Here is a 13,164-nt window from a genome sequence, read left to right as displayed (position 1 = left end):
AAAATGCATTGACTTGATGAAGGACTACTACAATGTGTCTTTTTGTCGGTTAGGGGGGGGGGGGTCCTTTCATGACGTCACGTACGGACTCGTCACCAACTCAAAAACAAGACTTCCTGAATATTCAGAGCGAGTCTTAAAACGTAAAATATAGCTATATGCGGTGGAATCTTTGTAAAATACGCTCAGTAGAAGTCATTTGAAGCCATTTTACAAATTATGGACACAACTTGTCCGAAGACGACGGTTGTCCTTTAAGGCGAATTTAGTAGAAAAGTATGTTTTATGGGGACCTGGGAATGGATTATTCTCATTTTAATGGTTTCCTATGGGAAATTAATTTTTGGGGTACACACTTTTTGCCTTACACACTCCGTCTGGGAACCAATTAAGATCGTAAGCCAAGGTGTCACTGTACAGTCTAGTTGAGACTTGGACTTTTGCACCAGGGGAATGGTAAAAAGGCAATCTTCATTGCCTCAGCTATCTCAGATTTGAAGGCCGCCTCATTCTGACTGCACGCTTCACTGCTGCTTAATAGGATTTCAGGAGGGGGGGGGGTCCTCCAATTAGTCCAATCTTTTATTCTTCCCGTGTGTTGTTCGCCACAATTTGCATATTTCCCTCCAAAATGCCTTGAAATTGATCTTCCAAGACGAAACGTGCCTCAATAGAGCAAAGCAGCCGAGAGCAAGTGTCATCAAAAGCCGACTGGACCACCGAACTTCACGGTCATGATCGAGATGCGAACCGCCTGGGAAAAGCCGACTCGGTAGGAGAGGTCAAAGTTGAAAAAGGTTTTTGCAGGACAGTTGACGTTGCTGCGTAGCAGACATTACTCTGCTCAGTATTTTCTTCTTTCCTCCCTCTCTCTGTCTCTCTCTCTTATAGCTAGCTAAATAGCTAGCTAGCTAAATAGCAAATTAGTGAAATAGCTACGTAGCGCTCGACCACGCCTATGATTCTGTGGGTCCTGGAATTCGAGTAAAAATGACAAAAACCCTGGCACTGGAGTGGACACATTTTTGCTGAATTTATTCGGATATTGAAATTATGACGTGGAGCGCCATTTCCGAATTTGTCCGGGTTTTATTTTATCTTGGGGGGGGGGGGTGCCGATAAAGTGCGAGTCAGACCTTTGGCATTTTTTTCCTTCCGACATGGGGGCAGTGTTTGCCTTTTGTACAGACACCCCGTTTCAAGATCAGATAACTCAAGACCCATATAATTTAGGAATTAACAATATTTTATCTGATGAAAGAATATAATCTAAGGTTTCTTACGGTGAATTGAATGTTTATGTAGTCCGAAAACTCAATATTCTGTGGGGCCTGGAATTCGAGTGAAAATGACAAAAACCCTGGCACTAGAGTGGACAAACTTTTGCGCATGTCTGGCAGTCAATGAGTTAATAAGCGATATATTACTTTATCCATCGTCTTGATTTCAGTTGGTTTGTTTTTTGTGTGTTTGTGTGTTTTGGGGGAGTGATCCTTCTTATCCGTGGTCCCAGGGGCTTGACGAATAAGGATCTAATTAGATCGCCGACGTGTTCTTAAACGCAGAGCATCCGTCTGAAAAGGTGGGTGGGAGATGATGATCCAGCATCCTGATATGTTTGCAGTCGCCCACTCCCGCACCAGACACGTGTGCGGCCCCCACCTTTTCCCCCCGTTCCCTAGTGCGTCTGTGCAGTCGCATGCATCGAGGATGCACAAAAGCAGAGGAGAGCAGCACGCGTCGGACGCTTCTGCCGCTCGCTCGAGTCTCGGTCACTCCGTTTGTTTTTCGGCGTGCCCGTTACTCCGTGGGCATCTCATTTCCTTTATCACTCGACTCGCTCTGGCACGTCGGCGGCAGGACAAGTTGACATCACTTGAGCATTGTCGCCATCAGGAACCCGCGGCGAGTACCTCGCACGCGGCGACGGACTGAGAGCGTGCCGCCCGGCTGATGGCGAAAGGGAGGACGGATGCCAAACTGGCCGGTGATCGCTTTGCTTCTTTTTAAAAACACATCCAGATTCATTTACCGGAGACCTCTTCCGGGCGTCATTTCAAGATTTCCATTCCCGGTCCGAGTGGATTTTTACCCTCAACGAGGAGTCCACCGCGCTGTGGTTTTGCGATGTGGGGACCGCAAATGGTTGCGTGCGCCCTGTGGCTGTTGCTCCTACCGGAATCTTTCGGTGCCGAGAGCAAACCTCGAAGCTGCAGCGAAGTTAGGCAAGCGTTTCATGGCGTAGGATTCAGTCTGGTCAATGTTCCTCATCAGGAAATACCAGGTAAGACTCGCAAGACGGTCACTACTGCCACCCTCATCATCATCATGTTCTTCTTCAACCTAATTGGCATGTGTCATCCACCTCCCACTGACCACCCCTTCGCAGTCTCGCATCCTTCCCCTTTCCATCGAATCTATCGATGGACGTTCAGAACAAGAACATGGTCAGTTCTATGGAGCCAGTAAGATTGACCATGCATGTTATTCGTCTTTTAGCGATGCTTCTGTGTAAATTGAAGAAGAACCCGCACATTAGCAGGTTGTTTCTCTGTTTTCAAGACTCTGTGGTTGAATAATAATGTGGTTGTCGTCTTTAAATCTGATATTGGACGTTTTTGCAAATGATGAAACGTGAAATTCTTTGCCTGTCGTCCAAAAAGCCGTTTGGCTATTTTTGATCATGACTCTGAGCCATTCACTCTCCAAACAGTAACCCACATACAACTGTATAGTGCCTCCTTGCTATTTTTTAATGACGATACTAGTGCAGCGTGTTCGACTGGAGACAAATTCCTTGTGTATTCTACATACAAGAAAGATGATTCTGATTCTGATTCCGACACAAATATTCTTAAGTGTTTCATGAGATCCAGATAAATGGCTCTTCATCTGGGTTCTCTGGGGCTGCACTTAGTGGGCAGAGTCATTGAAAGAAGGGTTCGATGTATGAGCATATGAAACTGGTGGAGTTTGGTTCCCTCAACAAGATTAAGTACCACTGGGTTAGGGTGAGGGGTTAGGGGTTAGTGTTAGGAGTTAGGGTTAGTGTGAGAGATTAGGGTTAGTATTGAGGTTAAGGGTTAGGGTTAGTGTTCAGGTTAGGGCTTAGCGATTAGGGGAGTGATTCTTAAACTGGGTTCGATTGAACCGTAGGAGTTCTGTGAGTCGTTTCAGGGGTTCGGTGAATCCTCCGCCGTAGAGGTGCACCGCTCAGTCTCGTCTGCAGTTAGTGGGCACAGTCATTGAAAGGACGGTTCTATGAATGAGCATATGAAACTGGTGGGATTTGGTTCCTCCAGCAAGATTAAGAACCACTGATCTAGATGGTCTTCAAGCAGAAAATGATCTGCGACGATCTGTCCGCTCATAATTTACAACTGAAACCACTTGAGTGTTTCACAAAAGTCATCGGTTCTGCGATAAACGGGCCTGGTTTGGATCTTGCAAGCGTACCTGTTGCTCATATGCAACAGAAGAAACAAGCAGGCTGCCGCCAGTGGCGCCGTTTGATGGAACGCGGCAGATAATCGTATCGGCCAGCAGGGGGCTGTCTGTCTGCACTCAGCCCTCGAAATCGCGCCTCTGATGAGAAATTGTCGATTCCTCATGGCTACGGCTTAGTTTTTTTTTTAATTCATGCTCTTTGGTGGAGCAGCAGCAGCAGCAAATATGAGGCTCTATTATCTCTTGCGTGGCGGTAATCACATTTATGGTCAAAGGCAAGAAGATTAGTCGGCAAACGTTGCGCGCTCCACATGAGCCCAAGTAGGGACGTGCGGAGAGAGGTCAAAAGTGAATCACCGTGTTGCCCACACACACACGCACACACACACGCACACACACATTTGGGCAAACATATATATGTGGGGACTCAAATATCAAAAGTATTTTGCACACAATTGATAATGACGGACAGTGATAATTCTGGTTCTGTTGCATGCTATCTAAATGAATCCCAATGCACCTTAACACTTTATAACCTAATTCAGTTTCAATCTAAACTGAATTCGGTTCAAAAGTGGCTCCGAAGTGTGTTATGACAGCATGTTTTTAACTTTCAGGGAAGTGTTTAAAATACAGTAAAGTCTCGTTATATCGATATCGGATATATCGATAGTCCCGGTTATATCGATACTATTTCTATGCACGCACGGAGAAAATTACATGCAAACAGGGTCGGATATATCGATAGTCCCGGTTATATCGATATTTTTTCGGACTCCCTTGAATATCGATATAACGAGACTTTACTGTAATTCTAGGCATGCAATAAGGTTCCATTCTAGATCTAAATGAATCCAGATGCACTTCCAAATCCCTCGAAGCCACTTTTGAACCTAATTCAGTTTCAATCGAAACTGAATTAGGTTCAAAATTGGCTCGTAAGTGTGTTATAACAGCATGTCCCCAGACTGTTGTGTTAATGTGTTCAAGTCATTTTGATTTGTGAGGAACATGTATGGAGCACTTTTAAGTTTCAGGGAAGCGTTTAAAATAATTCTAGTGACGTCACAATAACGCGATGGTGAATCGTTGCGTGTCGCAACCAATTGCGGTAACACGCATAAAGAAGGTGGAAGTCGACACAAATTCCCAGCGGACAAATCAGTCCATTTCCAACGGGGCTTGTGCGCCATCTTGTGAATTTTCTGGGTGCTACATTGGATTCCAGACGGTTCAAATTGATACGGAAGGACTTCTTTAATCGATTGCAAACATTTATGCTTTCCTCTTCAGAACTATTTGAATCATATTTCAGTGTCTGAAACTCATGACAAAAAGTTACCGGACACCAGGGCAGACAACTCTGAAAAGTTGCCTGCCCGATTCTTCACAACTTTTTCACAATAAGACGATTTATCGCAAAAAAAAAAAAAAACATGCTTTCCTCATCAGAACTATTTGAATAATATTCATAACAAGAAATTACAAGAAAGTAACAAGAAAGCATCTCCTCCCAATCTGAACTCTCTGAAGCCATTGTTGTTTTGATTCTGGAGCAAGGCAGTTTGTGAAGGAGTATCATGGCGTGACATCATGAACAAGGGGGCTATAAAACGTTTTTTTGATGTCAGTTAGGAAGAAAAATGGTGTCGGTTGTCCTTCAAAGGACAACCGACATCACTTTTTTGTTATTTGATATTTTTAGTCAAATGCAAAACACCAATAAAAATGACTTAAAGTGTCCATAATCTGCTAGAAAATGAACCCGGAAGTGGCCAGTTTCAGAAGGTCCCGCCCCCTTGGTCGTAGTGTCACCCCAAGACGTCTTGCCTTGCTGGAGAATCAAAACAATGGCTTCAGATTCGGAGAATATGCTTTCTTGTTACTCATCTGGTTATGAATATGATTCAAATAGTTCTGAAGAAGAAAGCATACATGTTTGCAATCGATTAAAGAATTTATTCCGGGCCATTTTGAGGCAATAGGGGTGGAAAATGTAGCACTAAAAAAGAGGCCGAAAATGGCGACCAAGCCCCGTGTGAGGAATTAATCAGCCCGTTTCCACAGGCTGATTAATTCCTTACATGGAGCATTGTCACCCTCTTCTGTCTCTTTTTTGGTGCTACACGAAGTTTTCAGACCAGCCAAGTACAGCCAAATGTATTGACGTGATGGAAGGACTGCTACAATGTGTCCTTTTTTCGGTCAGGGGCGTTCCTTCAGTGACGTAACGTACGGACTCATCACCAACTCAAAAGCAAGACTTCTGGAATATTCATCACGAGTCTTAAAACGTAAAATATAGCTATATGCGGTAGAATCTTTGTCAAATATGCTCAGTAGAAGTCATTTGAAGCCATTTTACAAATTATGGACACAACTTGTCCAGAGACGTCGGTTGTCCTTTAAAGATGTCCCCACACTGTGGTTCTGATGTGTTCAAGTCATAGTGATTTATTTGTGAGGAAAGGGTAAGACTTTAAGTTTCAGGGAAGTGTTTAAAAATGTACAAGCTGAAATGTTGGGAATGGGGCTGAGGGGTCGGAGGGTTTTTGTTGGGGGATCGACTGTCTGACGGATGATCCGAAGTCAATTGTTGCCATTTAAAGGACAACCGATATAATTGTTTTTCGTTTCCTAAATGACATCAGAAAAACGTGTGATAGCATCTAAAATACCCAAAACACGCAGTATGATATTTTTAGTCAAATGCAAAAAAACTATAAAAATGAGTTCGTGTCCCAAACGTACTTCAAAATGAACTCGGAAATGGCAAGTTTCAGAAGATCCCGCCCCCTTGTTCGTGACATTACGCCAGGACGTCTTGCCTGGCTCGAGAATCTAAACAATGGCTTCAGATTTGGAGAAGATACTTTCTTGTAACTCATCCAGTTTTGAATATGATTCAAATAGTTCTGAAGAGGAAAGCATACATGTTTGGAACCGATTAAAGAAGTCCTTCCGTGTCATTTTGAGGCGTGTGGACTCCAATGTAGCGTCTCAGAAAATGCACAAGATGGCGGCCAAGCTCCATTGGAAATGGGCTGATTTCTCTGCTGGGAATTTGTGTCAACTACTCTCAAATAGTAGTCTTGGTGAAACACACAACGATACACCATTGCGTTATTTGTTTTTTTCCTTCTAATTTCGCCGTCAACACGGATCAGCACGAAGTTTTCAGACCAAACAAAGTACCCAAAATGCATTGTGTGTCGCTTTCTCGGTCAGGGGCGTTCCTGACGTGAGGTCACTTAGGGCATCGTCATCAACTCGAAAACAAGACTTCTTGAATATTCAGAGCGAGTCTTAAAATAAGTAAAATATAGCTATATGCGGTGGAATCTTTGTCAAATGTGCTCAGTAGAAGTCATTTAAAGTCATTTTACAAATTATGGACGCAATTTGTACGGAGGTGTCGGTTGTCCTTTAAACGCGGCTGACCAAGTCATTTTCATTTGCGGGCTTGCTATACGTGTGACTTCGAGTTGCCTTGATATACGAGAAGCCCATTTTCCACCAGGACACTGAAATCATTCTCCATCTGCATCCGAGAGAGAACAAAGTAGTGATTATGAGGTCCGTTTTTTTTCAGATTTCCTCTCATGCGTTATTCATGTGGTGCCACTTTTCCAAAGTAAGGTAAATCTGGAGGGAATTTTTCGCAGCTCTATTGAATTGAGGCAAAAATAATGTCCGGGTAAAATGGCGACTGGAAAATGTTTTTATCTGAATCAGAATCATCTTTCTTGGCCAAGTATTTAGAACACACAAGGAATTTGTCACCGGTCGTAAACGCTGCGCTAGTATCATCATTAAAAAAAATTGCAAAGAGGCCCTCACAGCAAAAATGTTTTCTAAATTTGACACAGCATAAAAAAAGCCAATTTCACTACTGTAATTAAATAAATACAGTGATACATTGGCTTACGAAGATAATTGGTTCGCATACAGAGTGTGTAAGGCAAAAAGTGTGTATCGCAAAAAATAATTTCCCGTAGTAAACCACTAAAATAAGAATAATCCGTTCCCAGCTCCCCATAAAACATAATTTTGTAGTCGGCTGACAGTCGGGTGCCATTTTGTTGTTAGTAGAACGGGCTCATTGGCGAATGACACATCACTCATTGAGGCAGCTCCGTGTACAAAAAAAGTTTGTATGCCAAGGTAAAGTTCGGATGCCGAGGTAAAATTTTCATAAATTTAATGTTCGTAAACCGAAAAGTTTGTAAGCCAAGGGGTTCGTAAACCGATGTATCACTGTAGTTAAATAAATACATAGATATAGATATCTAGCTAGCTAGCGCTACAAAAGCTAGCTAAAAAGATCTTTAGCTAGCTATATTGTCTAGCTGGCAGGCTATCTATTAGTTATCTAGCTGCCTGGCCAGCTATATAGCTATTTAGCTCGCTGGCTATTGGCTATCTATTAGCTTTCTGGCTAGCTTTCTATCTATTTGAGTTACTTCTGTGTTGAGTGAACACTGGCGCGTGTGGTTGCCGCTGCTTAACCACAGAAAAAAAATATCCAGTGACTGTAAAGTGACCTTGAGAGTTTTGAAAGGCGCTGATAAATGAAATGTATTATTATTATTATTATTATTATTTATTATTATTATTATCATTATACACGGATATTTGAATTACTGTTTAGAGAGTTAATGGTGACAGGGAAAGACGCTTTTTAAATATTTGCGGTCGCGCCTGCCTGAGGGGAGTCACTGGAAAAGGTGGTGGGCAGGGTGCGGAGGGTTATACCAATACCATAGCACATTTATTATACATAAAATAAGGGATATTTTGTGCACTTTTAAGTCTTATTTGGTAGAAAATTATGTTTTATGGGGACCTGGGAACAGATTATTCTCATTTTAATGGTTTCCTATGGTAAATTAATGTTTGGAATACACACTTTTCACCTTACACACACACTTTCTGGGAAGCAATTAAGACGATTTAAAACCAATTCAGCCTTCTTTGTCCGAAAAGTTCTTGAAGTTGATTAAAATTTCTTCCTGGTCCTCAGCCTGGCATATTTACCCCATCTTATAATTTGCAATGTTTTGTATGCTAATGAAATGCAACACAATATGCACAGTTTGTTGTTGGATTTTGTTGTCTCCTATTAACCTTTGCGTCGATCCAACAGAGGTTATATAAGAGCCTCGGGAGAATTAGCTCTGCTCATCGAAACGTGCGGTAAACAGCATGAAGAGCATTAGCGCTCATCCACCTCCCCTTCATCAGCTGCTTTGTCATGCAAACACATAAATAACGCGATGGTGAATCGTTGTGTGTTGCACCAAAACGACTATTTGATACTAGTTGAGACAAATTTCCCAGCAGACAAATCAGCCCATTTCCAACGGCGCTTGGGCGACATCTTGTGCATTTTATGGGACGATACATTGGAGTCCTGACGGCTCGAATTGATCCGGAAGGACTTCTTTAATCGATTGCAAACATGTATGCTTTCCTCTTCAGAACTATTTGAATCATATTCAGAACTGGATGAGTAACAAGAAAGCATCTTCTCCCAATCTGAAGCCATTGTTTTGATTCTCGAGCAAGGCAAAGACGTCCTGGCGTGACGTCACGAAGAAGGGGGCGGGACCTTCTGAAACTCGCCATTTTGAAGTCGTTTTGGGACACTTGAACACATTTTTATTGGTGTTTTGCATTTGACTAAAAATATCAGCCTGCATGTTTTGGGTATTTTAGATGCTATAAAACGTTTTTTCTGATGTCAGTTAGGAAACAAAAAAATGGTATCGGTTGTCCTTTAAGGTGTCCTAAAACTGCCACAAAATGATCTCGGAACTAGGTGGGATTCAGAAAGTCCCGCACCCTTGTTTGTGACGTCACAACAGGATACTCCGTCACAAACAGCCTTGCTCCAGAATCAAAACAATGGCTTCTGAGAGTTCAGATTCGCAGAATATGCTTTCTTGTTACTCATCCACGGGCGTTACAGACGTGACGTCACTTAGGGGATCGTCACCAACTGGAAAACAAGACTTACTGAATATTCAGCGTGAGTCTTAAAACTTAAAATATAGCTATATGCGGTGGAATCTTTGTCAAATACGCTCAGTAGAAGTCATTTGAAGCCATTTTACAAATTATGGACACAACTTGTCCGGAAGTGTCGGTTGTCCTTTAAGTGACTCATAAAGCCACGTGTTTGTGCAGCTGCCGGTTGGTGCAAACGGTGCAAGAAGGATCTCACGTTTAATGTCAAGAAGTTGACTGTTTACTAATTAGTCGAGTCTAGTGTTTGGGCTTTGGAAATATTGATACAAAGAAAAAACAAAACCCGAACAAATTCGGGAATGGCGCTCCACATCACACTTTTCAATTCCTGAATAAATTGAGGAATAATAATAATAATACAGTAAAGTCTCGTTATATCGATGTTCAAGGGAGTCTGAATTAATTAATTATTAATTAATTAATTATAAGCACTTTTCAAAGCTCTCAAGGACACTTTACAGCACAGGTGTCAAAGTCAAGGCCCGCGGGCCAAATCCGGCCCGCCACATCATTTTTTTCGGCCCGCGAAAGCAAATCAAACTTGTTAAATTCCATGATGATTGCTAAAATCTGAGCCAAAATTTCATATTTTTGGATGTCAACCACAATAAAAGTCATTATTCTTGACTTCAGATTTGTAAACGAGTTATTCATTAATTTGCTGTGTGCTCTATATGTAATATTTGAAGGGATTTAAACATTCTAATGGGTTCCCCAAATTCATAACGGCCCTTGAGAGGAAACAATGTGGCCCGCGGCAAAAAATGACTTTGACACCCTTGCTTTACAGTCACAGACAAGCATAGGTACTATAATAAATAAAATACAATCATAAATAGAATACAATAAATAAAATACAATTATAAATAGAAACAAGAGAGAGTGAGCTACACGGAAAATGCAATATTAAATAGGTGGCTTTTAAGATGGGATTCAAAGGTGGGAAGAGAATCGATGTTACGAATTTTGAGAGGAAGTGAGTTCCAGAGTTTGGGGGCGGAGCAGCTGAAAGCTCTGTCCTCCATCGTGCTGAGACGGACAGAAAGGGGGCACACAGAGGTGGAAGGAGGAAGAGAATCTGAGGGAACGAGAGGGAATAGGAATTTGAAGAAGGTCAGATAGGTAGGGGGGTGGGGCAAGGTAATATATAGCCTTAATTATAAAAGGAAGAATTTTAAAGTTGATTCTATATTTGACCAGGAGTCAGTGGAGCTCTTGGAGGACGGGGTGATGTGGTGAAAGGATGAGGTTCTGGTGATGATCCGGGCTGGAGAATTCTGGACGAATGGCAGTGAATGAGTTAAACCCACTCCCTGAACTTGCCAAACACTTGATTAGCAGTCAAGTTGCACATGTTGACAATGCGGTTAGGCTTTCCTGTTACACGACAATAGGTCCCAAGTGTCATTCTCCATATACCGCTAGCTCGTTTCAGATGTTTATCCTCGCGCGCGACTCCCATTGCCCCTTTTATCCACTTTATGAGCAGCTCTTTGTTCAAAAACGGCCCCTCGGATGCGCCGAGGCACTTCTTAACAACATCTACTTGAAAGAGCAATCTCACAGGTGAAAGTAACTCTTTAAAAAAAAAGCTTTGAAACGGCATCGCATATCGCGCCACTCTTTCTTGAATGACTTCTTTAATTCACTTTCCTTCTCTCGGAATAACAAATGACCTTTGGGGTTAGCGCGGAGATCTGTAGCTAGCTTGAGTTAGTCGACAGAAGTGGAAGAGATTTCATGTTTTACGGGCATTGGAGTACGCAGTGAAGTGCTTGACGGTTTATCCTGACCCTTTGATGGCAAATTTTCAAAATAAAATGATAGCATCACAGAGTTGTGGCGGCGTGAGGCACTCTCAAGGACACGACAAAGCGTAGCGAGGCATCGATGGGCCTAATTGAGTGTTAGGCTTGGTGGTTTATGACTCACGAAATCAAAAAAAAAACAGAAAACTACACTGAAAAAAATCACTAAACAGAAAAAAATAAAAATAACTAACTAACAGAAACTATGGCCATTTAACTCATTGACTGCCGGACAAAGTGCAAAAATGTGTCCACTCCATCGTCACTCGGATTCCAGGACCCACATTATACAGGTAACATCCGACTTAAGTTCCGTTCCGCCTAACGGTCATAAGTCGAAATGGGCCTAAGTCGAAATCCATTCAAAATGTAAAATAGAGACTCGGAGGCTAAATTACACTCAAACTGGGAGGTGGTTTAAACATTAAAGAGACAGGCAGACGTCAGAGAGAGACTGAGAAAATGGAAAGAAAACAGTGAAATTTGGACACATTTAAACTTTGATCGTTCAACGGCAGAGTCTAGACTGCAAGGTTAAAATTCACATTAATCAGGCTCCACAAATAACCCGCATAAGCCATCTGTACACTTGACGCAAAAAAGCTACATAGAATAAGCTATTTTTTGTTTAGTTTTAAGGCTTAGAAAGTAGAAAATTATATTTTATGGGGAACTGGAAACGGATTATTGTCATTTTAATGGTTTCCTATGGGAATTTTTTTTTTTGAGATACACACTTTTCGCCTTACACACTCTGTCTGGGAACCAATTAAGTTCGGAAGCCAAGGTATCACTGTACTTTGATCCATAGTTAAGACAGCAATCAACAAGACGAAAAACTTTTAATTGCCCATTCCCATAAATGGCCTTTTAAACAATCACAACGGACTAAAACAATGCAATTAAAGACAATTATCCGACAAAATGCATATCGTGTCGGAAAATTGCTCGGTGATTGGCGACCGGTCTGCAATTCTTGCTGGAAACGCAATTGAATCACATTGCCCAGAATGAGCTCGGCGCACATGGCGGCTGGAGCCGGCGTATGTCGATTCTTCTTGACTTTGGCACGAGTTTACTACGTTCTATTGTCATCTGAAAATTGTTTTGGCCAGGAGAAAGAATGAAGGACGCTATTTTGTATGGGCTGCTGGATTTTTTAAAAGCTCTTCTCGGCGCCAACACTTTTTTTTGTTTTTGCCAGATTAGTATGAAAAGCCTCCGGAGAGCAGATGGGCGGATACATCACAGTCCATTGCCTTGTTTTCAATCAACTGGTAAACCAGGAGTGAATGTTAGTTCAACACAGTTTAATCACATACAGGGATACCCCGGTTTTGGCCTATGAACTTTTCGGTTTCCGAACGTTAAATTAATGAAAATTTTACCTTGGCATACGAACTATTTTTCGGGATACACACGGAGCTGCCACAATGAGTGATGTGTCGTTTGCGAACGAGCCCGTTCTCCTAACAAGAAAATGGCAGCCGACTGTTTTTTAATCTCTATTCCCCGCCCCCAGTCATCGGTTAAAGCCATGTGATTGGTCAAGAACCCAGCAGTGGGGAGGGTGTGGGGGGTGTTTACAGACAGAGAGAGAGTGAAGCCATTCTCCAAAAAAGAAAATGGCTGCCGACATTTTTTTGTCCTCTATTCCCCGCACCCAATCTTCGGTTAAAGCCACGTGATTGGTCAAGAATGCAGCAGTGAGGGGAGGTGGTTACAACATTCCAGAGACAGGCAGACGACAGTGAGAGAGTTTCAACTTTGATAGAAAAAGCAGAGTGTAGACTGCAAGGTTTAAATATCCCATCAATCAGGCTCCGCAAACAACCCGCACAAGCCATCGGTACACTTTTTACACGGTACGCGATTAATC

General features: G+C 42.3%; 1 protein-coding gene across 1 annotated transcript in view; it reads left to right on the top strand.

Moving 5' to 3' along the window:
• Positions 1–1,719: 1,719 nt before the first annotated feature.
• Positions 1,720–13,164, top strand: part of gpc6a (glypican 6a) — a 143,409-nt gene continuing 131,964 nt past the window's right edge. Inside the window, exon 1 of the mRNA XM_088991536.1 lies at positions 1,720–2,284. Within this exon, the coding sequence (XP_088847662.1) occupies positions 2,128–2,284 (157 nt within the window). The 5' untranslated portion in view covers positions 1,720–2,127. The remainder of the gene's footprint in view (positions 2,285–13,164) is intronic.

Source organism: Hippocampus bargibanti, linkage group LG03 (assembly GCF_051943395.1).
Source record: "Hippocampus bargibanti isolate YZ-2025 linkage group LG03, ASM5194339v1, whole genome shotgun sequence".
Classification (NCBI taxonomy): Eukaryota; Metazoa; Chordata; class Actinopteri; order Syngnathiformes; family Syngnathidae; genus Hippocampus; species Hippocampus bargibanti.
Note: the sequence above shows the minus strand (reverse complement) of the source record. Positions and strands in the feature narration are given on the sequence as shown.